We start from the raw sequence: 27,913 nt of genomic DNA, 5'->3' as shown, positions 1-27,913 counted from the left end.
ACTTCCTACTTTTTGAAAATCGCGGCCAGAAAGAAACGAAGCAGAGATGGAGCTACAAGGTAAAGACAATGTTCTGTTACGTCCATGTTCTGCTGTGCTCTGCTTGTCATAATGTTCTGCTGTGTGTTTATAAATGCTCCGTCTGGTCTGACAACATGTTAGCTCAACGTCAGCTCGTTGACTTTCCTGTTTCTGTTTTTTTAAGAGGTAAAAACATTATTAGATGTCAATCAATGGGTTTAAGTATTTATCATGTTCACAAAGAGTGATGGCAAACGTTCCTACTCTTATATTGTCACTTCACCTGTATGCACTTCTACTATTTTACAACCTGTTTACATCTCTAGATATATGTATTACTTCTCATACATTTCTGTTAACATTATAGTTTAAAAACGTAGCTAATTCTGCAGCCCTGTCCACCACAAATAGACTACTTTATTTAATGTGTTATATTTGAACTTCTGCGCTATTTAATGTCTTTAGATTCTCCTTTTTTATTCATTTCATGAGCATTGTCAAAGGGAGCCTGAGGGCGAAGATTTTTATTGTGAACAACTTCTTCTCTGTTGTGCATTTGACAATACATGATTTTAAGCAGACTGACCTCGTCAAACTGGATTGAAGTGGTTTCTGACTCTGGATTCCTGAAGAAGAAGAAAAAGAAACCCCTGAATGTCATTTAACAACAGTAGTTTCCAGAATCCTAAAATACTCTTTTTCCATCTTGACTGAAAACTATTCACAATAACAAATGACCCTTTCCTAAGTTGCCAATGTTTTCTTTTTCAGTAAAGATTTTAGCTGGAAGTGATGCACGTCTTTGCTCTGATCTGTATAGTGTGAATCCAAATTTACACTGTTATTACCTGTCCCCGTCTCTCAGTGGGAACCGAACCGATGACCCTGGGCTCTCCCACCTCTCCAAAGTCGACCCCTGGAGCTCAGTTTCTCCCCGGCTTCCTGATGGGCGATCTGCCGGCTCCAGCTAGCCCCCAGCCACGTCCCTTCAGTCTGCCCATTTTTGAGAGCTCAGGTACGCCCCGAGGTCAGCAGGAAGACGCCCATCATCATCTGCACATCAGCTGGTTGTTGGTTATTCTGTAGATGTATTAGTGTTTCCTGTCCTGCACTTCAGGAGGATTCGCAGGCTCGGCCCCGCAGCCCGTTGTCCCCACCCCCAAAGATAAGAGTGGAGCGCCACCTGTTCGCAGTATCCATCATGACATGATTAATGTGACGACGCCCCTCAACACACTCAGACAGGTGAGTTCAAAGACGCTTTCTGAAACCGGTATTTATTCAGAATCGGACAGTCATGAGCAGGGGTCTCAAACTCAACTTACCTGGGGGCCGCTGGAGGTAGAGTCTGGGTGAGGCTGGGCCGCGTCAAGTATTTCACAAAAAAAGTACAACTGATCCCATCTTCATTAATAACTGTTCAGAACATGAGCGGTTCTTCAGAAAATGAATGGGTTCTTCAGAACATGAATCCAGAACATGAACGGTTCTTCAGAACATAGGCTTCTCTTGCCTACTCCTTGCTGCCAGAGATCTGGCAGCACTTCCTCTCACACAGCTAAGCCACATTTGGCTTGAGGGAGGAAGCAGTTGAGACCCTCAGTATGGCTTGAAGATGCTCATCGGTAAGTTTGGACCTGTATTTTGACTTATTAAAGTTCATAGTGGAGAAGACCTTTTCACATAGATATGTGCTCCCAAAAAGGCACATGGTCCGCTTAAACATCCTGGAAAGCTCAGGGAAGGTGGGGGTCAATTCTCTCAACAATTGTCCAAGCTTGTCTGCTTTTCCACTCACCTCCCTGAACTTGGCTTTGAGTTCAGAATTGCACTGCAGATCAATGAGCTCCATTTGAAGCACAGGAGGGGCATCTTGCACATCGAAGGAGAAGGGGTCAGCAAAGATTTGAAAAGTGGCTCTGTGTGTCTTGAAGTCTGCAAACCTGTGATCAAATTCCTCCTGTAGCTTTACAATAGCATCAGCATATTTCTTACCACTGAATGGCGTGCTCGCATCCATGAGTGCCTTGCATGTTGGGAAATGACAGAAGTTTGTCTGAGAGAGCTGGGCTTTCCATAATAAAGGTTTTGCGGAGAATACTCTGACGTTGTCATAGGCAGCACTGACAAGCTGCCCTTGGCCTTGTAACTTCTTGTTCAGTACATTGAGCGCCTGTGTGACGTCAACAAGAAAAGCTAAGTCCATGAGCCATTTGGGATCACTTAGCACAGGGACAGCCATCCCATCCTTCTCCATTGAAGGCTTTCACTTCTGCTCTCAACTCATAAAACCTCTTCAAGGCGTTTCCCCTGCTGAGCCAACGTACCTCGGTGAAGTAGAGCACATCCTTATATGCTGACTCTATTTCCTCCAAAAAGGCAAGGAACTGCCGGTGCTTTAAGCCCCTGGATCTGATATGGTATGATATCTCCATCACTTCAAAACTGTCATCAACACCGCGGACATACATCGCGAGCTGCGCAGTGTCAGTGATGTCTGTGCTCTCATCGAGAGCGACTGAATATGCACGGAAATGTTTGGCTTTCTCCCGCAGTTGATCATATAAATTAGATGACAGGTCAGAAATGCGCTCTGCCACTGTGTTGGCTGAAAGGCTGATATTGCAAAACTGACTCTCTTTTTTTTCCGGACAGATTATACTTGCAGTCTGTAACATGCAATTTTTTATGAACTCGCCTTCTTTGAATGGCTTTCCCGCCTTAGCGATCATCTCACTGACCACGTAGCTCGCTTCGACTGCCGCATCACTCGCTTTGCTTGCTTTCTTAAAAAAATCTTGTCTCCTCAGTAAGCATGTTTTAAGATCGGCGACCCGGGCCTCTCTCTCATCTCCCTGGTATTTTGCATACTCCCCTTCATGTCTCGTTGAGTAATGCCGTTTGAGGTTGTACTCCTTGTGCACCGCAACTTTCTCTGTGCATATGAGACACGTCGGAGCGCCCCGGTGCTCCACAAAAAAATATTCCGTCTCCCACTTTACCTGGAATTGTCTGTGCTCGTCGCCAACTTTTCTCTTCACGGCAGGTTTTGAGAAGGACATGACTGGGGCTGGGTGACGGGATGTATTTTTTTTCCACCTGGTGTCACTGAATCACATTTCAACCAAGTGACAAGCGTTGCTATAGAAACGTCCAGTGAACGTTATCTTACGGGCCGCGCGCGCGAACCTCAGAAAAATGCGCGGGCCGCACTAACACGAAACTTTGATGTCAAGTAGGGGGCCACAAAATATCGGCTCGCAAGCCGCGAGTTTGAGACCCCTGGTCATGAGGATAAAATGTGATTAATGCAAGAAGAGTCTGAACACACTTTTTTTTTTTTTATGTTTCTCTTCAGGCTTTTCCAGTTATGCAGTCTCCTCTGTCTGCACGGGGGGCATCAACTCCAGGTACACACTGATACTATACTACATACTCTACTGCTGATATTAGTAGACAAGAAGTATCACTTGTACTACAGCTGGTATATATAACATTCATTTAAAATGTAAGCTTATTATTGGTAATAGTGAGGATCTTCTCCATAGAAATAATGTAGCTGAATGCATCAAGTAAATTGATGAAATTTCATTTTTCTCCACCGCTTTGATGAGATACCTGCTAGTCTCTGGAACTATGTTTTGGCATTGCACAAGCGCTGATACTTATTTCAAGATGCAATAACTCTCTGGTATTTTAAAAGAGCGGGGGATTTCTTCAGCTGTCTGGTGTATTTGTGATTCTCTCTTAAATAATCTCAGAAATCATGTCTGTGCATACTGTGGTCTGCTGTCACCCTGCCTATATTCACCTGTCTGTCTCTCTCTCCCGCCCTCTGTTTCAAGGTGTGCAGCAGCTGTGCCTGTCTCCAGCTCAGGTGGATCCTTTTTACAGTCAGGGAGAGTCTCTGTCATCTGAGGATCAGCTGGACCAGACTTGGATCACTGTGTTTGGGTATTTATACTGCTAAATATACTAGTACTAACAATGCTGTACTGCTTAATACACTGTGAATACAAATAAATGAACTCTGTGTGTGTATTTGTGTTTGTTAGCTTTCCTCCAGCCTCAGCCTCATACATCCTGCTGCAGTTTGCACAGTATGGAAACATCCTCAAACACACGGTGAGACACACACACACACACACACACACACACACACACACACACACACTCTGTCCTGTTGTGTCAAGTGTAATATTAGAAACAAGGACAGGCATTACATTCTATTAACTACAAACGTTTAAGAACTGAAGTAATAAACCCCTACTTGGGAGCTTCATAGCGTTTAGCAGGTGGCGGTGGGCTGTGGAGATACTGCCAATAGAATAGTCAACGTCAGTTGTTTTTATATCCCAGTGTGCTCAAGAACTCACAAGAATAATGATTTCAATGACGGGTTCCGTTTGAATATCACCACAGCGACCACGAGAAATCATCCGGCAGGGACGAATGTGTTTTCATCTCTAGCTAGCTAATGTTTTTTCGGACGCAGTGACACAAAAGCGGATACTTTTTAAAAATGAAGAAGTGGTGCTCCAAAATGCGTGGTGCGGACATATGAGCCTGAATAAATTTGGATGCATAATCTCGTTATGGGTGCTGGAAACGTGTGGAGAATCACTGCAGTTTGTGAGGATGTCAGAGTGGAGTTAGCATCCTGATCACTAAACTATTTAGACTCAGTAGAGCCAAACAATTTGATACATAGATGTTATATTATTTAGAGATATATTGGTTTGAATTGATGATTTATTGACAGATGGCGTCTCCTGGTAACTGGATGCACCTTCAGTATCAGTCCAGACTTCAGGCCAGAAAGGCCCTGTCTAAAGATGGAAAGGTGTTTGGTGACGCCATCATGGTGGGAGTCAAACCCTGCATAGACAAGGTCAGTACCTGTTTTTTGCTACTGTTGTTTGGTTCTCTGCCATCTGATTGGTCCTCCACACCAGGTGACACCGGGCCCCGCTTGAAGCCTTTTCTCTCTCTTTCTCAGAGTATGATGGACAGCAGCATAGCCGTCTCCTCTCCCCTCGCCTCCTCCTTCTCCTCCGTCCTCCCCTCCACTCCTCGCTCCGCCATCAGACCCCTCAGCGCCGGCTACAGAAGCTCCTGCAGCGACTACCAGGTGACCTCTGAACCCAGGATCCACTTACTTGAAGATCTTAACTGTACATTTGGTTGACCGTGTATCTGTGTTTTCTGTCTTTAGGTGGTAGCAGATAGACAGACACCGAGGAAGGACGACAGTTTTGTTTCCAAAGCGATGGAGTACATGTTTGGCTGGTGACATTACACAATGCATCATGGGATTCCTGCAGCCTTGAAGGAGAGGGGAGTCAATGGAGTGATGGATGAACTGATTCACTACACTGTGTGTGAGAGAGAGAGTGAGTGTGAGTGTGTGTCTGCTGAGATGGAGGATCTTTTTGTCTTTCTCTTCTTTTATAATCAGTATTTTTTTTAATGTTTTGTCTCCAATAAAGTTTTTCTCTGTTGGAAGTGAAGCTGAAGTTTCATTCAACAGCCACAAGGTCGCACTGTTCGATCTACGAAGTGCAGTCACATCCTCGTGTTTACATGGAGACGTCATGTTGAGAAAGGAAAGCGACAAAAACAAACTGATGACATAATGTTGGAAAGAATACCGTTGTAACGGTAACAGTTGCCGCTTTGCCAGTGGCAACTGATTAATGGCCTTTGGTTGCCAACAGTGGCAACGAAACATGCACCCAAAAGTAAAACATACAATTTTGTATTGAAGGTGGACACGTTAACTTGGAACTATTAAGATTCAAATGATCTAAAGTACAAGATAAAACGAACTACACAACATTTTGTTTGGTTACTGTAACAAAGCTTTTATTCTTTGTCACATGTTCATGATTAAGCTGATGATTAACCGCATAGTATCTTAATATCCTTAAAACAAAATATAAAGCAACCGTATTTTCAGTTTTGCCAATCAAAAGCTGATGTCTGGTTATCGGCCTGGCAAACAATTTTAGAAGAAGTCCCCCAAACCAGGAAAGAAAGACTTGGACCAAAAGTGCACACCCTTTTGGCCAAATAGTCTATTTTAAGGAATCGTTTGACATTTTAAGAAATATTTGCTTTCTTGCTGAACAGGATTTAAACCCCTCTCATGTCTGTACAAGGATTATGTTTCCAGAAATGTTCCTTAGCTTAGCATAAAGACTGGAAACAGGAAGAACGCCTTGCTCCGTCTAAAGTAGATAAAATCTGCTCTAGACCTCTAAAGCGCACAAATTAAGTCTCATCTCAATTGTGTATTCTCTGCTGGATGCAGCCTCACAGTGACAAGACACCAGGAAGTTACTGCTCCTGGCCAGGGAATGGTCCTGCACCTATACACCGGTCTGGCAATGCTAGAAATGCATCAAGTATAAATACCTTGTTCAAAACATTGTAGTATATTTTAGTATTTTACTCATGCTGCGGACACGCTTGTTTAGAAAATGCAAGATAATTGACAGTCATACACAAAATATGGAAATTCAGTAGATGCTTGCCACAAAAAAAATCCTTGTTATGTGAGAAAATATGCACAGCTTTGAGTGGCTAAATGGACTTTGGTAGATGTGAACTTTTAGTATGTCCAGCAGATGGGGCCACAGATCCTGCCACACACGCATCAAAAAGTCTATTGTGTGACGTACAGACTAATAACTTCATTAATAATATTTTTTTGTGTTGGGAATATTGTTGTTGTCGAAACCCAGAGAGTTCAGGTGTTCCCAAAAATACAAGAGAAGAGCTTAAAAGTTTGTCAACACAAATTGCGTTTACAGACGGGACATCATGACGTTCACACCTACTTTGATCAAGTTGAGCAACATTCTTGGAGTCGACCGGCGCACCTTAGTGCCTGCCGGGAAATAATGCCAAAAAGGAATGACTAATTAATATGGCAAGTCAAGTTGACACAGAAACACAGATTTTCCTGCCTAACCTGCCAAGGAGGCGCAGACAAGTAGTGTGAACAATTACTCTGGTTTTGGAGAAAAAAATCTAGAGTTGTCTCAGTTGTCGATTGGTGGACAGAATCTTACCCGATGAGTGACGCTTTAGACTGGAGGGGGATGCCAGTGGGCACCATTCTCACTCATCGTGTGTCATTTAAAAACGCTCACCAGTTGACCTCTCCCCGAGTAGCCAATTACTACCTCTTGTGTACCTTATGCCAGCAACATATGGTCCACTCAGCCCCCACTCTACTGCTAGGGCATGAAGTCAGGTGATAATTGACGAGAACAGGCCTCACAGCCTACACTGTAGAACAGAGGGCCCACTGCTAGAGGAAAGAATGCGAGGAGGGGGTCGTGTGTGGAAGAGACGGGGTGAGGCTTTGGTTGACCTTATGCAAGACCCTCCTGACCTTCAAGGACGTTTGTAATCGGTTGGGGGAAACAGTTTATATAAAACACTATAGATACACAGCGTTGTGCTTCAGGAGACTCAGCTACAGCCCTTCTCCCTCTGTGTGATTGGTATTGTTGTGTCTCTTGTGAGTGTAATGTCTGTCCTCCTTGTCTCATTGTCTTTGTGGTAGAGAGGAAGATGTGTTGCCTGCCTGGAAAAAATGGAAAAAAAATTGCTAGTCTTCCCAGATTCATATGCTTTATCTAGGTCTACACTCTATGTATCTTATGTTGTTATTCAGTTTATTAAAGGTGTTACCATACAATTGTCTGTGCACATACTTGCACTTTGTTGCTTGTATTTTCATTGTCTGTCTTGGAGGAATAATTCCTCCACGTTTTCCACAAAGTGTATCAAGTTGTTAACACGTAGGCCTTCATACTTTACAAAACTTTTTTAATGTTTTGAATTTAGGACTTTAACTACAAGTTAAGTTTTTCAGCAGTGTTGTAATAGTATTATAATCAGTTTCAATTCTTCCACCGCTGCCATATTGATTGGTTTCCTGCGTCTGCAAATAGCAGCTTTTTCTCCACCAATCCGAGAAGGAAGAGAAGTTCTCGCGAGATTTGCCGGCCTGGGGTTACAGAGGCGATATCTCGCGCTACCTGAGCTCTCCGTGTCTCATTCCACCACGGTCAAGCCTGCCGGCGGAGTTCCTGTTCTACAGCTTCACTTTAATCATTTCATTTGTAAACTTGAAACGGACATTTATATTTATAACAAACGTCGTTTTATTTATTTAAAGTAAACGCAATCGGCCGAGCTAACTTTTACAGGTAACCGTTGGTTTCAAGGTCGACAATTTTGTACAGAAAAAAAAGAGGAAATTTCACGTAACAACGTAGCCGGCTCGCGCTAACAAAGAAAATCCTTTTCTCTTCAGAAATAATCCCCCATTACTCTCTTTAGTTATGAGTCATGTGGTCGTCGATAATCCCCACGGTCTAGATCAGCAGGTGAGTACTTTTTTTATTCTTATTAAATTTGTTTCCTTTAAAAAAAAATGTCGTTACGCGCACGCAGTTTCGACAGAACGAGCGAAGCTAGCGCTGCGGCGGCTAAAATGGAGGTGATGGTGTCGCTGTGGAGGAGATTGTGATGGCGGAGCTCGTCGCTGCGCGGTGCAGGCTAACCACGTTAACACGCGTGTTTCGTGGCGACTTTTCACTTGATTCCAGTGGCCAACGGTCGGCTCACGCGAGCAACATGAATGTAGTTTTTTGACAAGACGTATTTAAATGTAATTGGAAGTTATCAGGTTTCGCCTGACGTTTTCTGAAACTGCCGGTGTCCCGTGGAGTTAGCCGGCTAACGTCGGGCCTGCTCGACCTGAAACGTGGCGCAGGAAAAAAAAAAATGTTGGCAGCGGATTTTTTTTTTTTAAAGCCACCATTAATGTTTCTGAAATGTAGCGCTCTCAAGTGAATTAATAATTCAGCCGCTGACTATAAACTGTACCAACTTAGACACGTCGTTTCAGTTTTTATTTAAACGTGTTATAATAAACTAATAACTTTTACTTTTGTCTTATTGAATTAGTAATCATTTTATGTGTTTAGTTGGTTTTAAGGAGCACTACAACGCTGTTTCGTTGTGGTTTGTTTAGACTGAAGTGTAAAACTTGGTAAAAAGCCAAACATTTCGAGTTGGGTGGTTGTTTAAGATATTGAAAGATTATTATTTAACAATGGTCATTATGTTGTATCTTCATTATTGGTAGTTTCAGAGTCAAAGTAACTGCTCATTTTAATTTAAACCAAATGTCATTCTTATATTTTTCCTTTGTTATAGCTTGCTGGACTGGACTTAAACTCTCCTGACGGACAAGGCGGAGGAACTGGCAGTAAGTAATAAAGCAGATTTTACTATACGCCAATGTAATCCATTGATGGCATTATCCTCAATCTGCTACTTTTGTAGTGGTGACTACCACTGTAGCTAATGCAAACCACAGATTTTATATAATAAATGAGACATGCATTTTTACGATATAGTATTCATAATTACCAAATGGGGAACATTATGAAACCAAATCTACTCTTGCAGACAACCATACATTGTTCATTTATTTTGAGGGGAGAAGTGGTATATGTGGTATTAATACCGTCAGTTTTTACAATGGTATTAAGAATGACTGTATGGCTCATGACATTTATATATATATATTTTTTTTCCTCCACCTAGGGCGTTACATTCCACCTCACTTGAGAAACAGAGAGGCACCTAAAAACGGTAAGTTTAATCGAACACGCTTACTGACCCACCGTCTGGTTTGTGGCGTTCTTCTTGGTGTTAAAAGCCCATCAGAGCAAGGTAGAAGCAAGCACAGCTGAGAACATATGGGTGAGGCAGTAATAATTGATTCTCAATCAATTGCTCTTGACAGCCAAAACAGATGTTCTGCAGTGTCTTTGCTGCTTCAGACTATTTTTCTACTTTTACAAGTTCACAGAAAGGAGAGAGAACCATGTCAAGTCAGTTTTCTGTGCTTGATAGCTTATCTTGGCATGGATAAAGTAGGGTAAGTGGTAGTGTAAAAATGGCTGGAGCCTGACATGTTCACCCCAGGCTGAATATAAGGAAGAAAACGAAGCAAATTTCAAAATTATTTCACATTTGAACCATTGTCATTGGTAATCTTTCACAAGTTTACTGTCTCACTTGTGAGCGAGGAGTGCTAGCTGTTGGCTGCTCTGATGAAAGGGAATCTGGAGGGTGGGTTATTTCTAACAATGTTTTTTTCTTCTTCCTGTACTTGTTGAGCCTCTTAAAGGTGTTAAATCAAGACGAATGCTGTGCCTGGCATAATTGGCCAGATAACTTTACATTTTGAAAAATCTTGGCATAATGGTACTGTGTCATTGCACACTTGACGTTTTTTTTCTCGTTTGTACTGTGTTCTCATTCCACAGCAGGAAATGCTTATTCCGCTGGTAGACAGTACGGTTATTCAGTGGCACCAGTAAATCTCTGTAAGTCCCTTCTGTCTGCTTTCGCTGAGGGCAACCTGCATTTCCAAATGCATGAAATAGCCATTTTACACACAGCAAAGCCGGTGTGAAGAGGGAGAGTGTTTGAGCTGTACACTTTACAGTAAAGAATAATGATGGGCTCATAATTAATTAATGTGCTTCTCTACTAGGATGCTTGCATTCAAAATGAGAAATGTTATAAATAATGGCCAATTTTATGAGCATATGCTTGCTGGGTTCATGCTTTTTTTTTTTTCAAGTATAGTGGGTGGAATTTATCGATTGAAGTATATGACAACAATTTTTTTTTTTTTTCTCCACTGTATATGTAAGCCCATATTTCACCTGCAAATGTCCCCCAAGTTTCTTCTAAGCCGTACACGCAACCATGGTAGGCAGTGAGCAAAGGCTCTTAAATATCTATACAGCAGGAGGGGATGACTAAGATTGGTAACTATTAGTGTAAAGTCAAGCCCAACACTCGCACTGCATGAGTCAGTAGTCATGGGTGAGTCTTTTTATAGCCTGCTTCCCTACCTTTGCTCAGGTTACCCAAGACTGGCCTCTCAAGAGCTTGCCTTTTACCATGCCTACAGTAAGGGTCGGTGAAACAGATGTGGTATACTTTGACCTCTACCTGCATGCCATCTGCTTGTTGGCAGATTTTCACAGTGTGTGTATATATAGATGAACACTGGGGCATAATCAATGTGCCCTTGCTTTGTCAGGATCACTTGAAAAAAGCAGCAGAAATCTGGGCCTAACGCAGTGTTGAAGCTTGCATTTGAAGGTGCTTATGATGCATGGGGATGGTGCCCACAAGACTGCACTTTATCACTAGTGGCTGTCTTACTAATAAAGAGCCAATGTTGAAAGTAGTGCGGGGTGTTGATGCTTTTAAATAATATCCACCTCTAGGCTATGCCACTATTTCCCCACCATATTTCTTTAGATTTTGGCAAATTATATGCACAATTTAAGTTGAAATGTTCCATGAAATAGTTGTTTCATTGGTAATTTATCTATTTCATATTGACGGATGTATTGGGTGAACGTACCACAAAACATTGACGTCCTTACCTCATCGCATATCAACCTGTTTTGGCGCTTTACTTATTTTGTTCTTTCCAAATGAATGCTTTCCCCCAGAATCAAAAACGCCTTCATGTGTGCGTGCTCATCTGCCACACACTCGGCCGAGAGGGTGCAAGCCAAAATAAATCCAATTTATTTGATATACTGCAAACATTCATACCCTTTAACTTCTGTTAATTCCAGTAAGGAAATCAAATGAGGGATTTTAGTTTGCTACAAAACGTGGCTTTACTTTGCTGCATTGACAAACTCAACCCCATTAATTATCAATCTTAAATTGCCCATGTTATACTATTGACATTACAAGTTTAATGAGTAGAGCAGAGTACACAAAGGATTTTGTTCTAACAACGAAACAACTCAGGTGGTTTCTTTGATTTTTCTGGTGGAAAGTTATGACCATTTAAAATCTACTGATGCACTTGATGGCGTAGTAGAGGTGAGCGTACAGTCACCTCTACGTGGCAAATCATTGAATACGTTTGACCTGTCGTGTCTGGAAGGGATGTTAGTTTCTGCAAAGTTGTATGAAGTAACTTCATACAACTTTGCAGGTCTTGTCTCTGGCCCTTTTATATTAACATTATTAGAGATTGACGGGTAAAACATTGTTTTTAAATGCCGCTGTCCTGATTACATACTTTGCTGAATATTGGTGGGTAACGATCGTCAGTAAACCTTTATTCCTCACTGTGATGGTTAACGTTAAACTCTATAACCCGTGGTTCACATGCGTGCCGAAACTGGGGAATCTGTACGGATCGATAGTGGACAGTTACACGACTATTAATGTAACAACTGACTTGCACTGTCAGTGCAAATGTTCTTTTGGGCAAGCAGGCTGCTGAGTTGTACCCCGAGTTTAGCTCTCGAGTATAACAAGTAAAAGTAATCTCGCAACATGTAGTCTTTGAAGTTGAGCAGGCTTGGGTTGCTGCGCCAGCGTATCCACAATATGCAGTTAATTTGCTGTCTGGAGTGAGGTGCACCTTGCCGCATGATCAAAAGAGCATATCGACACTCACCTGGAGATCTGAGACTGTTCTAGGGGATATTCTTTTCCCAAACAGCGTTGGATTCACCAAACCACTTGTAGCTCATACTTGTGCTGCAGAGGAAATGCGCCCAGTCTAGGCAATTAATGGAAAATGCTGTTTAGCCTTCAAAATCCTTTTTGACGTTTCATGTTTTCCTGTTCCAGAATGAGGCCATTACCATTTTGCATGGCCATATTTGTTAGATTTTCTCGTCTTTTATACGTCACATCAGGGGAAACTACTTGAAAGCTACACATGATGTGGTCAATCCAACATTGGTTAGAGAAGGAGATGGTTGCTCTACTACAGCTTTCCTATGTTTGGTATCTTAAGTTGCACCGATTCAGGCCACTGCAACATTTTTACAAGAGAGCTTTGCGTTTAAGTACTGAGTTGTTTTGGTGGGTTGATGAACTGTGACATCACCTGCATTGCTGTCGCAAAGTTTGGCTTTCACGCTGCTGCACGTTGTGCTTTGCAATAATTGCACATTCATAATTTTTGTCCAATACCCGACCGAGTGACAACTACGTCGCAATACTTTTTTTAGTAGATAAAACATTGTTTAATGTATTTAATTTAGATTTGAGCTTCAGCTTAACATTTGCGCTCAACTGTGGGAAAAGGTCTGAATGCCACATCTGAAATTGTATTTGTCACTTTCTTGCTTGTTGTGATTGCAATGCAGCTCTGAGAGGCCCCAAATTCTCCCCAAACTGACCAAAATCCATTTCTTGTTACCATCAACATGGTACTTTTTAAAGCTTGTTTGGATTTTTTTCTTTCTTATATTAGTGATGAATTTAAATATTCAGATCAGTACAGGATACCAAAACCTGGGACTTCCTCAAGTTTTCGAACCTACGGGCTACAACACGTAGATCGGCGTGTGCCTGTGACGCATTAGAAAGCTTTTCCCTTGGCAATTACTTGAAGGACGCCCCATGACTAAAGCATTTACCTGTTGGCCCACAGGTACGAGTTAAGATCCTCACCAGACTAGCTCTGTGTGACTAGTCTGCTCAGTCACACTATTGTGACATAGCCTCAGCGACTTGGCAAGCCGTACCGTGACGGTGACAACCACTATTTACCCAAATCCTTTTAATCTTTCGTGCTTTGCATTTTTGGGCCAATATTCTTTTTTTATATTGGAGAACATCCAGATAGTTTTGCAATCTCCCAGTCCAGGTTCATGTCTACTATGGATTTGCTTGCATCCCACCTTAGGCTAAGGTGTAGGTCAGTCTTCGGAAAGAGGGACTTATGGCTAAGGACACTTGAGCAGCGCTTAATGAGTATTTGCTTTCTGACACAAATGTGCAGCAATCTTGCTCTTCCTCCCAAGCCTCTCAATTTTGTTTGTCTTTCCACAAAGATACGCCTGGATGGGACGGCGGCCGCAGCAATGGATTTGTGAATGGTTACCACGACAATCGCTCAAATGGGGGCTATGGAGGGCGGGGAACCCCTCGCAATGATAGAGGTGGGCGTGGTGCCTACCGTGGTAACAGGGGTGGCGGCCCGTTTATTCAACCATTGCAAGATGCAGGTGGGAAAACCCTGTCATGCCTTAAAATGTCAACCTATAGCTCTGGTTTTTAGAGTGACAGTAGTTTGAGATGGAGACTTCGCCTTCCCCCACCCTTGTTACATAGGTAGCCTATGTCTGCATAATGGACTGCAGTTAGTTTTATTTTATTTTTTTTTGGAAAGAATTAGCAATATTAGCTGTGCACTTAAGGGAAGGATCTTTGCGCCGCTTTTGGTAAGAAAGCAGCGGCATCTGATGACAGACGTTTTGCAAAAAGAACGTGTCACTGACGAGCTCAATTACAGGATTCGGTGGTGACGGAGGTGGAGGCGGCAACTGGGCTGGAGCTCCTCGGGACGCTGCCTACAACAGCTTTGGTGGACGTACTGATCAACGGTCAAAGTCTACCTTCTTCAATGACCGTGGGTCAGGAGGCTCAAGGGGAGGAGGAAGGTGGGTCAAACTGTCACGTTTTGATGGCATACTGTGCTTTTGAGTCTGCAAAGTTTGTTTTATTACAATGTCTTACTGATTTATAATCAGATATTTTACAGAAAAGCATTATTTTATACTTCAATTTCTGATGATGAGCATTTCGAGTCTTTATTTGTACTTTTAGCAGCACCTGGATTCCTAGTATAATCATTTTTAAAGCAAGTTACGATGTAAATTCCTTCCAGCCAGTAATATTGTTATATTAAATCTGACATGAAAGGGTTTCTTTTGGCTCCACGCATTAACACACCGCGGTCCTGTGTACAGGTATGAGCGCGGGGGCTCTTCAGGCGGAGGAGGTAACCGGTGGGGAGACGACTCCAGTGCTGACGATTGGTCCAAGCCCACTGCGTCCAACGAGCGCCAGGAAGCGTAAGAAAGATTTTCCTCACGGATGACCTAAAATCACAAATAACGTCAATCCTGTGTCGTGGTTTGATCTCAACCTTTGCCAACCTTATTTTTCTAGAGAGCTTTTTTCCACAAGCAACACTGGGATAAACTTTGAGAAATATGATGATATTCCCGTGGAGGCCACTGGTAGCAACTGCCCGCCCCACATTGACAGCGTGAGTGTATATTCAGAAGTGCTTGCATATTCAACAATTTCTCATTAAAATGGGCATCCCTGATGTATAGATGGATTTCATAGAAAAGTTTGTGGCTTTTTTACTGACTGACTGTCTGATTATTCCGTAGTTCCACGATGTGGACATGGGGGAGATCATCATGGGGAACATCAACCTGACTCGCTACACCTGTCCGACCCCGGTTCAGAAGCACGCTATCCCCATCATCAAGTCCAAGAGGGACCTGATGGCTTGCGCCCAGACTGGTGAGTGTTTCTACATATTCTCAGTAGATGCATTTGACAGCTTTAGTAGAGCAACCAGCCCTTTTATTATTAAAACGTTGAGGTTGACGTATCATTTAGCTTCCATCTTTTGGCTCCATGGTTTCATATTTGGTTTAGGTTGTCTAAATTATGTAATTGTGTGTTCTAGGGTCCGGTAAGACTGCTGCTTTCTTGCTGCCAGTGCTGAGTCAAATTTACATGGAAGGGCCAGGAGACGCTCTGGCGGCCTCCAAGAACGGTGGACAGGTATTGGGCAAAGAAAATGCACAATGATTGAACTTATCCTGCGTTGCCATTGGATTGTGGCTAATGCACATTATTTCTTTCATACTCAGGATAGTGGAAGGTATGGCCGCCGTAAGCAGTACCCAATCGCCCTTGTTCTGGCGCCCACCAGAGAGCTGGCCTTGCAGATCTACGATGAGGCCAGAAAGGTAAGGGACTCGATCCAATGACGCATGGAACAAAAACACCTTTTGCCTGACCGTTGAATATTAAAAGTTATTTTCCCCCCCCCTTCTCCCTACACTTTAGTTTGCCTATCGCTCACGTGTGCGCCCCTGTGTGGTGTATGGCGGCGCTGATATCGGCCAGCAGATCAGGGAGCTGGAAAGAGGCTGTCACCTGCTGGTGGCCACACCTGGACGTCTGGTCGACATGATGGAAAGGGGCAAGATCGGTCTGGATTATTGCAAGTCAGTAGAACACCGGGATCCTGAAATATTATTTTCGTTAAAACGGCGGAATCCAATATTTATTTAGTTTGTTTTGTAATTAAATTTGAAATGCGTCTCTGCAGCTTCTTGATCCTGGATGAGGCTGATCGCATGTTGGACATGGGTTTCGAGCCACAGATCAGGCGCATTGTGGAGCAGGATACAATGCCGCCTAAAGGCATCCGCCAGACCATGATGTTCAGTGCCACCTTCCCCAAGGAGATTCAGGTCCGTCGGACGGTCAACGAGTATAACGCATCTGGCTAAATGTGACGACTATCTGCATACTTATCCATTCGATTTATTTGCATAGATCCTCGCTCGTGACTTCCTGGAGGACTACATTTTCCTGGCAGTGGGCCGTGTTGGTTCCACGTCGGAAAACATCACCCAGAAGGTGGTTTGGGTCGAAGATGGTGACAAGAGGTCCTTCCTTCTTGATCTGCTCAATGCCACAGGTGAGAAATGCATAAGTTATTATTATGAAACGGTTTGGGGTTTGACACTCGCATAGGGCTCTAATCTGTCATTGTGTATTTCTTAGTCTGCCTCAGATCAAGTTAACATTGACATCTGTGCTAACAAATGTTGGTAATTATAGAAAGATCAAATATAACAATTACATTCCGGGGTGAGCAGTCACTGAAATAACATGCCGTGTGTAGTGGGCTTGCTTCGCCATATAGAGCTTGACTTGTTTTTAATTTGTGTACTGAGAAGCCTCGCGTTTACCGGCTGGTTTGGTTATATCTTAGTCATTCCCAGTGATGTTCCGGAAACTGCGGCAGATCCAGATAAACCCGGTAAGTGTGAAAATATCATAATTTCACTCTGACCCACAGACCCAGAGGCATCACACTTCATCCCGTCCCTCTGCTCCCCAGCTCACATGCCGCCTCACCTTTTTTTTTGTTTTCAATAAGAGCTTGTGTCCTACAACGATAGAATTTTCTTTGCACTTTATAGACTCTACTATTGAATCAAATTCTGCCATGTGGTTCAGTTCCTCCTCACTGAAAAGCAAGTCCTTCCTAGCCGTAGAATTAGCGTGTTATCAACACCGGCGCTAAAGTCAGCCGGCTCAACGCAACCGACCGCGGTGGCTGGTTGTCGTAGAAAGAGCTCTCGGTTGCCACCGTTCAGTTGGCTGTGACAGATTTAACAGCACCGGTCTGTTTCACTTCACCGCCACGAGGGAAGAGTTTGTGTTGTAACTTGACTGAACCGCGAAAGAAGCGGTTACCATAGGTTTCTATTGGCTTGGGACATCCCTAGTTTATACAATTATTAAATTGTATGTTATTGGACACCCCTCATTTTACCAGAAGTATTTCAGTTACTTCAGAATTTATGGTTATCAGGAAATGTAAAGTTTTATGCAATCCATGTCTAATTTTCATCTAATTAATCTTGCTCTCCTCCCGTTTGTCTCTGCCTCTTTTGTTTCCGGCTACGCAGTCAAAGAGGCGTTGACTCTGGTGTTTGTGGAGACCAAGAAAGGAGCAGATGCCCTGGAAGACTTCCTCTACCACGAGGGATACGCCTGCACCAGCATCCACGGAGATCGATCCCAGAGAGACCGAGAGGAAGCGCTGCATCAGTTCCGGTCTGGACGCTGCCCCATCTTGGTGGCTACAGCTGTAAGTAATCGTAATGTTTTTTTGCCTAACTGGGGAGACGCAGCCCCATATTGATTGGTTGCAATTTAATGAAACGAGCCCTCACTAAAACAATGTTTTCGCTTTAAAATCAGATTTGTATGGTTTCTCTCATTTCGTTTAATCCATTATCGTTCACGTGAGCTACTTTAAGCTACTGTTGTGAAATATAACTATACTTCCTGGGATCATTTGAAGAAGCTTCGAAATGCTACATTTTATATTATAACTAAGAATGAGCCAGATCCAGAATGGCAAACCCACGGAAATTAAGCTCAAAGGGTAATGGAATATTTTATTGACTGTATTTAAATTTTTCTTATTTTCCCAGGTGGCTGCCAGAGGTCTGGACATCAGCAATGTGAAGCATGTCATTAACTTTGATTTGCCCAGTGACATTGAGGAATACGTTCACCGTATTGGCCGTACGGGACGTGTGGGCAACCTTGGTATGAACTTTTTTTTTTAAATGTATTCTAAACCAGATTTTTGTATCCATTATGTACATTCAGATTTTAATCTTTCTCTCTCATCCGTCACTGTTTTGTGCAGGTCTGGCCACGTCGTTCTTTAACGACAAAAACAGCAACATAACCAAAGACTTGCTGGACATTTTGGTGGAGGCCAAGCAGGAGGTTCCCTCCTGGCTTGAGAGCCTGGCCTACGAGCACCAGCACAAGAGCACCACCCGCGGCCGCTCCAAGAGGTAAGTGTCTCAAGCAGCAACAACTGCATTTTTAGAACACGTCTTCAGTCAGGTGTTAGTCACGTCACAAACGGTACTTTTGGACCTCGTTAAGTTGAACTTGTCGTAAAACATTTGAACTACATAGCTTCACTCACTTCAGAGAATCTGTACTGTAATATCTAACAAACGTACGTTCTTGCGACGGTTCTCTGGTGGTTTCGGAGCTAGAACATGCGTTTTTAGTACAGGTTGTGTGTTAGTCAGGTGTTGGTCATCTCGTGTTAGTCACGTCACAAACGTCCTTTTGGACCTCCTTAAGTTGAACTTGTGTCGTAAAACATTTGAACTCGTGCTGCTTTGCATTTTTTTTCTTGTTCTTCTGGAAAATATCCTACATGGCTTCAATCACTTCTGATATTTAAGAAGTACCTTCAGTCAATCTGCACTATAATAGCTAACCAACGTATGTTCTTGTGAAGGTTCTCTGGTGGTTTCGGAGCTAGAGACTACCGTCAGACGCCTGGTGGCGCCCCAGGAAACTTCAGTAGCAGCCGGGGTAGTGGACGCAGCGGCGGAGGAGGAGGAGGTCGTGGCTTTGGAGGTGGTGGTGGTAAGAAACGCTCTTTCCCCGTCCCTTTTATCTGTGTTTAACACCAGTAACACTTCTATGTAGAGCCCTGCCGCTCCTTATAGCACACATGTTGACTGACTTTGATTTTTGTCCTTCACAGGTGGCTTTAGCGGCAACTTCTATGGCGGCAACAATGACGGCTATGGAGGAAATTATAGCAACTCTGGTAGTGTGGATTGGTGGGGCAACTAGTCGCCGTAGGATCAGGTTGCAATGCCAACCCAAGGGAAACCACATGTTAACTTAAGCCAGACCATAACAACCCTCCCTGTGTAGCTTCACTGACACACAGTACATTACCAACCCTGGTTCTCTGCCATTATGCTTCTCTCAAAAAGGAAGTGCAGCACGAGGCAAAAGGAAAGTCACCAGCACGTGCAATGCACTGGAGAACGCAGAGATTCGCACACCTCAGAGTGAGCATGGATGCTGACATGCATTGTCCGATAGCAACTTCGGGCTTTCATTGTTAAAAGTATTTTTGTTCCTTTTTGTGGAAGAAAAAAAAAACTATATATAAAAAAAAAAAATCGAAATAACCTGAGGATCATTTGTATGTTAATGTACTGTGCCTTTGGAATTTAGACAGGAAAAATCTATGTTTTTCATTTCACCAGATGAACATGGCCAAGAGCTCTAAATTTGATTTTACTATCGTTTGGTGAAAATAAAATATTAGAAAGGTAAAAAAAATAAGCTTGGATTTAATCAAACCTTGGCAAACTACTGGGGTATTGTGGCGCTGAGTCATGATTCCATTTGAACTTCAAATTTATTGCAGGAACATCATGTAGCCTTTTTTCTATAGTCAAACAGCTAATGGAGCCATTACTATGTCTAACACAAACTGGGCCGCTCTCTGAGGCAACCGTATTTTAATCCTAAGGGACAAAGTTACATTTCTTTTTTTTTTCTTTCTTTTTTGCTCACTCTATCCTGGACAGGCTCCTTTTTATGGATATGATAGTCTTTGAAATAGCCATTCCTATTGTAATCTTAAGAAACACATAAGTCATTAAGCTCAGTGCCAACGATCGCTGAGGTTTAAACGAGAATAATCACTGCTGGAACTTGTTACTCCACACTTTTAAATTGACTTGACAGTGTTACGGCAGCTGGTGCGCTACCTAGCGCTAGCTACGTTAAGTGGGCGGTGTTTTTTGTTTATTTTTACTTGAGACATTTTTGGTGCAGGTGTGTGCAAGATCGAAAAACTGAAGTCAGTTTTTTTTCGATTTTTGAATTGTTTCTCTACAAATATGTATCAAAACAAAAAATGCCTGCCATCTTGAAAGTGAAGTTCAAAATGGCTGCATAAAGGACCACAGCATCGGGAGGGCATAGCGTGGTGTTAGTGTTTACTGAATCGACCGGCAACCACGAGGCCCAGATGGTATTCTACGCTTGCAAGTGTTTTGTTTTTTGGTCAAGGAGGAAAGACACGTGAACTGAGTCGCAGGCTTAACTTAATTACAAACGTTTTCTCTTTTCAAGCTGCGTTGGAGGCATTGGTTCATCTTAAAGAGACAGGCATTTGAAGTGATCACTGAGGTTTATCAATTAAACAGCGAGGAGACGGGCGGGCGGCGGGTTAGAGCAGCACTTCGACCACTTGGAGGGGGTTCAGGGGAACGGGGGTAGGCGCGGCCTTCAGTGCACCGCTATCGCCGAGGCTCTGGTTTCCCCCATCGCTGCGTAGTAAAACTGTGGAGGGGGGCCAAAGACCAGGGGGAGGGGACGGCGCGCCCAGCTTCCTGACGGGACGTTTAAGCACCGTCGGGGTCCTCTGGGAGTTTATCTGCTCAGACGTATATACGAAATCTGTGGCTTCGCCAAGCCGGAGCGGGCTTTTCCTCTCAAAGAGGAGCAGCCATCGAGAGGAGGAGAGATGGGGCGTTTCACCTCAAAATGCTCCCAATTTTCTCATCGGGTGTGTTGTGCCTTGAAACCTTTATTTTTTATTTTAAGAAAAAAACTGAACTATAAGCGGATGCACTGACAGTGTTGAGAACTTGAGATTGAATGGTGCTACTTGATTTAAGTGTGTAGGCCCTTGTTCGTCGTGCCCATCAAGTTTTACAAAAGTTCTTTTATTGCACATCTAGAGTTTTATATAGATGTCTTGGATATGTGTCCTTAAGCTTCCAAATATTGTGTGTGAGGAGATTGTGAAAAACGCAGCTTGTTTACAAAGGGGACAGGTTCTAAACGTTTAAACCAGGATTTATTTGGGACCAGGGGATTTAGCAGTTGGGGGAATTTAGCCATTTGCACAGATTTCTAGATTCTACTTTTGCTGCTAGTTTTGTGTAATTTATTAAGCATTTTTGACAAATATTTATTTTTGTAAGCCTCAAAGTGATTCTTTGAAAGTTTCAGTAACTTGACCAAAAGACAGTACAAAAAACACTGGCACTTGAATGTTGAATGTCACCTGTTTGCGTGAAATTTATATATTTCGGGGTAGTGTGAGCTTTTTAATGTTTAAGATACATTGGACTCAGTAAATAATATCCACAGCTGTTTCAGGGCCTCCTCGTGGCCAGTCAATCTCTATTAGATTCTATTAATTGGTCATCAAAATTTGAAATGGAATTGAACAAACATGCCAAGGTTTGGAATATAGCTGTCAAAATAGCAAAAAAGAAAATCTTAAGCATATCAGTGCTTGAAGTGTTCGGGTTCTCCAATTGTGTGCATTATTGATTCTTTACTCTAATTTGACCTGATGATTATTTTTCTCCAGTGAATGTCTGGCACATGGCAATCCTTAAAGAAACAAACATGTGGTTTATTCTCATTGTTGTATTTGCATATATGAAACCTCCGGGGTTCTCTTTAAATGTGACGCACGTCTGCAGATTATTATTATTTTTTCTTTCCGAGGCAGCTCTTGGAATCCCGCTTGAGACGAACAGGCGGTTCTGCGCAGGTTGTTGCAGGCAGAACCCAAGACGTGTTCCACATTGTCCGGAGAACCCCGGAGCTCTTTAGACGTAGACTTTGCTTTCTGTATTAGCTTCTAGGCTACTGCACCGCATGGGAAATACTCAGCTGTGCAATTGTATGATTTTACCAAAATAAAATGTTTGAATGCAAAAAAAAAAACGTTTCTGGAAAAATCCAGCATGTTTCCTGAAGACTTGTTTACTGGGGTTGTGCAGAGAAGACCTGTAGCAGCAGCCCGGTTCCCTGTGGGGACGCCGGGTGGACGGGCGGCAAAATTGAATTTGGGATCTATTTGGATGGGCTTCATTTCTTTTGAAAACAAAATTAAAGATTTCATTTGTAAATTTACCTGTGGATTGTGTTCTTTCCCCCAACCCAGAGTGGAGGCTCGGTGGTTTGAAAGGCAACGACTACTAAACTCAATCAAACATTATTATTGACAAATGAATTCATAAAATTCATAGAATTCATAATATACATTGATGCATAAAAAACATGCACTATTTGTCTATAGCGACATGCTAATTTCCAACACTTTCCACTGGAGAATTTTTTAATAAAAAAGAATAGATGCACACGACTTTTAAAGACACTTCTGTTGTGATCTTCAGTGAACAAAAGCAAACGGATTGACAAAGTGAGATACCAATTGGTCATTTTTAGGTCTTTTTTTTTTTTTTATATATATATATATATATATATATATATATATATATATATATATATATACACACACACACACACACACACACTACCGATCAAAAGTTTTAGAACACCCCCATTTTTCCACTTTTTATTGAAATTAAAGCAGTTCAAGTCCAGTGAATAACCTGAGATGGTACAACGGTAAGTGGCAAACTGCCAGAGGTTAAACAAAAATGTTTAGACTGAAAAACTGAAAAATAATTCATTTCAGAGTTATACAAAAAGGCGTTCTTTTGTCTGTAGAAGTGTTGCAGGCAGTCAGACCAGGTGAGCTCAGACCATCAAACCCAGAAAGTTGGTAACCAGATGTGCACAGATTATGGGATGTGTGTGTGTGTGTGTGCCGAGCTTTTCAAGTGACAGTCTGGTGAAATGAGGGTAAAATTATCAACTTCCCCCCCCAAAAAAAAGCTGACCTGCATTTGATGCCTCTACAGATGGCGGGAGCTTTTTTAGGCCGAAAAGTAAAAAGACTGATTGCACATCCTGCATGAACCCCCCCCCCCCCCCACACACACACACACACACACACACACACACACTCACACTCTCTCTCACTCTTTTTGGGAGGTTCAAGGTTCCTCTTGAAAGGTCACATCGCCTCTAAAGTGCTGAGGAGGTTTTATAAGCCTGTTGTATAACATCTGTGTCATTTTGAAAATACCGTTTTCGGGACATTTTTAAATCGGAACACTTTCATCTCTGCAGGAAGACGACTGCAGACGCGTCGTAATCGCATCCAGAAAACCGCATTGATCGCCCTCATCAGACCACATGACGCTGATGCCCATAATCCATTTCTGCAAGTTTTATGTCCAACTTCATGTGTGTGTGTGTGTGTGTGTGTGTGTGTGTGTTGGCGTAATCTGTGTGTTTCCAAGTTACCGCTCTGCCTCGGTGCTTTGATCCGAGAGCTTCGCTTTACTTCTGTAATCCCGCCAACCGCCGGCCTCACTCTCCATCCATCACTCCATCCATCCTGGGGATTTGACTGCCATTAAGAGATGGCTTTTTGGTGTGTGTGTGTGTGTGTGTGTGTGTGTGTGTATTATGAAACACACACACACACACACACACACACATGGTGAAGGGAGGGTGGAGGGATGAAGTGTAAACTCCCAGCAGCACACACTCGAGCTGGAGGACCGTGTCGGGCAGCAGCATCCGTGATGCCGTTGATGGAGCGCCGTGCAGACGCCAGCGGGCCGGGCGGGACGGGCCCACGCAGGAGCTTTAGGACGGCGTCCTTCAACGCGCACCGATGCAACCGTCTGGGAAGATCTACAGGTACGTTGCTTCAGATACAGATGTGATGTTCTGTAAATCAGCTTTCATAGGATTGCACCTCTTGTCACCAGTTGGAGTTAAAGAGTCGAGCAGAGCGAAAACAACGTCGTCCAAAATCACCTTGCAGACTTTCAGAAACTGGCTTTCGGGACGTATTTATATAATTCACGACGCTTCGTCGTTAAGTGCTGCTGTGCTGTTTTTTGTTGTGCCATTTCAGACCTCCGTTAATCCTGGCATGTCCCAGATGAGAGGCTCCAGTAATGACTGTCATCACTTTCACTGGTCAGTTCTATCCCGTCACTCCTCTACTGTTTTTTTTCTAAAATGTGTTTCTCTCCTCCAGCTGTAAAAATGGTCTCACAGTTTAAACTTAAAAGAAGCATCCCACTGTTAATCCTCATGGAATCATTATTAATAATCGTAAAAAAAAAAGAAGAAGTTCTTCAAATGAGCCATCTAGGAATGCTGGCTTTCCTCCATCAAACACATTTCCTCCACAAGCGTTGGTTGACTGGCTGGCTGATCAGACTAAAAGGCAGCGGCCACCGCGAGCCGACCTGAGCTGGATGGAGGTGAAATCCCAGACAATGCCTATTGTTGTGGGCTAATCTCTGATGTAAGCTGTTCGGTCTTAATCACTTCATCGTTCCACCAGCTGCTCGCAAAGAGACAGTTCAGCTCAACCTGTTCAACGTGACATCACACTCACTGATGCTGATGTGTGCTCAAATACAATATGCACATAAGTAGAGAGAAGTCTGTCAAGCGGCGGAAAAAAGACCAATAATTAACGAGAATGAAATAACTTATTGCGGAATATGTGAGTAAATGTTGAGTAAAACTAATGTGAAAACAAATCGACATAAAAAAAAAGATCCCAGCAGACGCTCTTTAGCTCGGCTAACTGTTTCCACCCGTTTCCAGTCTTTATGCTAAGCTAAGTTTAGCTGCATGCATCAATCTGAACATCTAAGTCTCAGCAGGGAAGAGAATGATTGGAGTTCCCGAAATGTGTTGCTGCAGTACATGATGACTAAACATTTCAAATGTAAATCATAATTTCAATAATTAAAATGTGGCTCCTCTGATAAAAATGCAGTTTATTCATTGAGACGACGGGTTATTTTCTCCGCTTTAATGACAGAAATAAGTTTGGGCACCACTGACCTCGAATCCCCATCCTCAGTTTTAAACATTCAAAGTGTTTTTTTTGTAAAGCCCCCCCATTGCATTTGGCAGTATTTATCCTAAAAACTGTAATAAAGAGAAAATCAAATAATTCTGCAGTGGAATGTGGATTACAGCGCAGTGGATGTAAACTCTCAGTAGAAAATGTATCAGTTGACTTTCACCTTATTTACAGAGACCTGTTTTGTTTGACACACACACACACACACACACACGCACACACACACACACACACACAGTAAAGCCAGCGTCTCCCTCTGTGCGCCTGCAGTCTCGGTGCTGTGCCTGCTGCCCCCGGCGCTGCTGGCCCGCTGGGCTTGTGTGCGGGCGTGTCCGACCGCCTGCTCCTGCACGCCGGAGAAGAGCTGCAGCGTGCTGTGCGACCGCTCCAGCATCGCTGAGCTGCCCAAGGAGTTCCCCTGCGAGGCCTCCGCCATCAACCTGGACAAGAACCAACTCAAGTTCCTGTCGGAGAGGGCCTTCGGCACGCTGCCCTCCCTCAAGTCGCTCTCGCTGGACCACAACAACATCTCCTTCATCACGCCCGGAGCCTTCAAGGTCGGCTGAGGTTTCGTGGTGATGTGATGTCAGGAATTTGTACTGAAAATTAAAAAGCAAAGTGTAGTCTCGGAATTTAGGACGGCGTGCAATAGGTTTGCTTCATATGAAAGACAAGGCTGATGGATTCATTACTTTGACCTCCAGCAGGGAGCGAAGAGTAAAAACACATTCTCTTGATTTTTCTCTCGAAACAACAGCAAAAAAATAAATAATAATCTTGCAATGTTAAAGTTTTGATTCATCCAAAACACAAAACAAAGAAACATTGATTTACTTACGACCTGTGAAATCTCAAATGTCTGATTGTTTGTTTTATTTGCCACTAAGTTAAAAACAACGGAGGAGAATGGGATTAAAATGGCGGTGCTCAAATTTTGTTCAGAGCTTTGAGCTGCAAATATGCAAATGAAACCAAACTTATTTATATGATTAGATAGTGATAGGTTTAATAATATGTTTGGGAGTAAACTCCGTCTTAAGGAAATTATATATATATTCAAAAAGCCCCAAAAAACGTTAACTTGTTTGTTCATATTCCCACAGAACTTCCCACAAGAAGTATGTAGTCTTATTGGTTTGAAGCTCTGGCTGCATATCTTGAGTTGAGGCGCCTTGTGACGCTACATATTGAACCCTCCATATTTAACACGCAGCGTTCCCTCTGTCCCGCAGGGCCTCAGCAACTTAGTGGAGCTGAAAATTGCGAACAACGACTACATCAGCTACCTTCACACGCGCACGTTCTCGGGGCTGAAGAAGCTGGTGCGCCTGGACATGTCCAACTGCAACCTCTTCAGCATCCCCGACCGCATCTTCCTGGAGCAGCCGGCGCTGAGGGAGGTGCTCTGCTTCGAGAACCACTTCCGCAGGATCCCCGGGGCCTTCCGAGGGATGGAGAACCTGACTCACATCTACCTGGAGAGGAACAATATCGAGGCCGTGGCCTACAACTCCCTGCTGGGCCTGGGGAGCCTCAAGTGAGTCCAGCTGGTGTGATGCACCAACTCACCAACAGTCCACTCGTTAGCAACACATATGAAGTGCAATTAGTGGTGTTATTTTGGGATTCAGCATCATTAACAGAGCGTGGTGACTCCCCTTGGCTCGCACCCAGGAACATGACACTACCGTCACTTTATATGTGGACATTTCCATCACTCGAAGGCCCAGGAAACGTGTTACAAGAATAGTTAAATAAAATATGAACTCATAAGACTGTAGACCTTATGATTAGTGACTACATTCGGCAGATGTCAAGTCTCTAAAGACAAGAATATCAAGATATATTCCCAAATGACTGTACAGTCTTATACTCCTACTTTAATACGACAGAATAGAACAGTAGTACTAGCTTGTACAACAACTGGGGAAGTACTCCCTGTACTCTGGGTTCTTTAAAGACAATGTTACAACTTTAAATGTGCATTTGGTAAGAAAGAGTATTTTTTTTGTCCTCAATTGCAAACTGGGCTCCTTCCATTCTATAAACTCTTTACTCAGTTATTATAAAGCAAATGCACTTTTTTTTCCCTCCTGTTTGAGTAATATTTGGTATAAAAAAAAAGAAAAGCAGCTTTTTCAGGAAATTAATGAGACTGTTTTAGAAGTGGAACTATATATTTAAAGATATAAATCTTCAGGAGAAACAAATGGGCTTGAGGTTAAATACTCGGTTAAGTCGCAAGTATTTTATTATTTCTGTGTGGGTTTTGGGTTATGCCGGATTTCTGTCGGTTTTCTGTCTCTTTATATGAAGATATGCTAACCTGGAAGTACCCGATCTATATATATCCACCTAAATTCCTCAGTTTGGTCTTTTAAACGTCTTCCTCTCATACCAGGTTTCTGAACCTCCAGGAGAACCGCATCAAAGTGATCCACGACGGAGCCTTCCAGGACCTCCTGCGGCTGGAGAACTTCTACTTCAACGACAACCTTCTGTACGAGCTTCCCCGGCACGCCTTCAAAGGCCTCGTCCGCCTCAAGATGCTCAACCTCGGGGGCAACATGTTGACCAACGTGTCCAAGACCTGGTTCGGCGACCAGGTGGAGCTGGAGGTCCTGTACC

The 27,913-nt window shown here is 43.1% G+C and overlaps 3 protein-coding genes across 4 annotated transcripts in view; all 3 read left to right on the top strand.

Annotated features, from left to right (window-relative positions):
- Nucleotides 1-891: 891 nt before the first annotated feature.
- On the top strand, nt 892-5,521 carry nup35 (nucleoporin 35). The gene is made up of 8 exons (XM_079230344.1): nt 892-1,036; nt 1,139-1,266; nt 3,380-3,431; nt 3,867-3,975; nt 4,077-4,146; nt 4,784-4,912; nt 5,021-5,152; nt 5,237-5,521. Exons 1-8 carry the CDS (start codon nt 901-903, stop codon nt 5,312-5,314), a joined length of 834 nt encoding a protein of 277 aa, XP_079086470.1. The 5' UTR covers nt 892-900; the 3' UTR covers nt 5,315-5,521.
- A 2,596-nt stretch (nt 5,522-8,117) lies between these two features.
- On the top strand, nt 8,118-22,449 carry ddx3xa (DEAD-box helicase 3 X-linked a). Of its 2 annotated transcripts, XM_079230415.1 has the most exons (21): nt 8,118-8,246; nt 8,354-8,426; nt 9,262-9,313; nt 9,655-9,702; nt 10,383-10,442; nt 13,953-14,060; nt 14,414-14,561; nt 14,871-14,975; nt 15,073-15,172; nt 15,303-15,438; nt 15,608-15,705; nt 15,795-15,893; nt 15,994-16,154; nt 16,259-16,403; nt 16,489-16,633; nt 16,931-16,978; nt 17,634-17,815; nt 18,165-18,282; nt 18,386-18,539; nt 19,001-19,131; nt 19,253-22,449. In XM_079230415.1, exons 2-21 carry the CDS (start codon nt 8,382-8,384, stop codon nt 19,342-19,344), a joined length of 2,175 nt encoding a protein of 724 aa, XP_079086541.1. In that variant the 5' UTR covers nt 8,118-8,246; nt 8,354-8,381; the 3' UTR covers nt 19,345-22,449. The 2 variants fall into 2 exon arrangements, with proteins under 2 accessions (XP_079086541.1, XP_079086542.1); XM_079230416.1 differs by lacking the exon at nt 16,931-16,978.
- A 1,526-nt stretch (nt 22,450-23,975) lies between these two features.
- Nucleotides 23,976-27,913, top strand: part of nyx (nyctalopin) — a gene marked incomplete at both ends in the record, with an annotated part of 4,519 nt that continues 581 nt past the window's right edge. The window contains 4 exons of the mRNA XM_079230546.1: nt 23,976-24,093; nt 25,556-25,842; nt 26,518-26,822; nt 27,687-27,913. The exon at nt 27,687-27,913 is cut by the window's right edge and continues 581 nt beyond it. Of these exons, the coding sequence (XP_079086672.1) occupies nt 23,976-24,093; nt 25,556-25,842; nt 26,518-26,822; nt 27,687-27,913 (937 nt within the window). The remainder of the gene's footprint in view (nt 24,094-25,555; nt 25,843-26,517; nt 26,823-27,686) is intronic.

This window comes from Taurulus bubalis, assembly GCF_910589615.1.
Source record: "Taurulus bubalis genome assembly, chromosome: 15".
Classification (NCBI taxonomy): Eukaryota; Metazoa; Chordata; class Actinopteri; order Perciformes; family Cottidae; genus Taurulus; species Taurulus bubalis.
This window is presented reverse-complemented; position numbering and strand designations above follow the sequence as displayed.

Coding starts and splice junctions, on each gene's coding strand:
- nup35 (XM_079230344.1), top strand. CDS start 901: ATGACCCTGGGCTCTCCCACCTCTCCAAAGTCGACCCCTGGAGCTCAG. Junction 1,037..1,138: donor GCCCATTTTTGAGAGCTCAG/GTACGCCCCGAG, acceptor CCTGCACTTCAG/GAGGATTCGCAGGCTCGGCC. Junction 4,913..5,020: donor TCAAACCCTGCATAGACAAG/GTCAGTACCTGT, acceptor TCTCTTTCTCAG/AGTATGATGGACAGCAGCAT.
- ddx3xa (XM_079230415.1), top strand. CDS start 8,382: ATGAGTCATGTGGTCGTCGATAATCCCCACGGTCTAGATCAGCAG. Junction 8,427..9,261: donor CCCACGGTCTAGATCAGCAG/GTGAGTACTTTT, acceptor CCTTTGTTATAG/CTTGCTGGACTGGACTTAAA. Junction 17,816..18,164: donor CCATCTTGGTGGCTACAGCT/GTAAGTAATCGT, acceptor TTATTTTCCCAG/GTGGCTGCCAGAGGTCTGGA.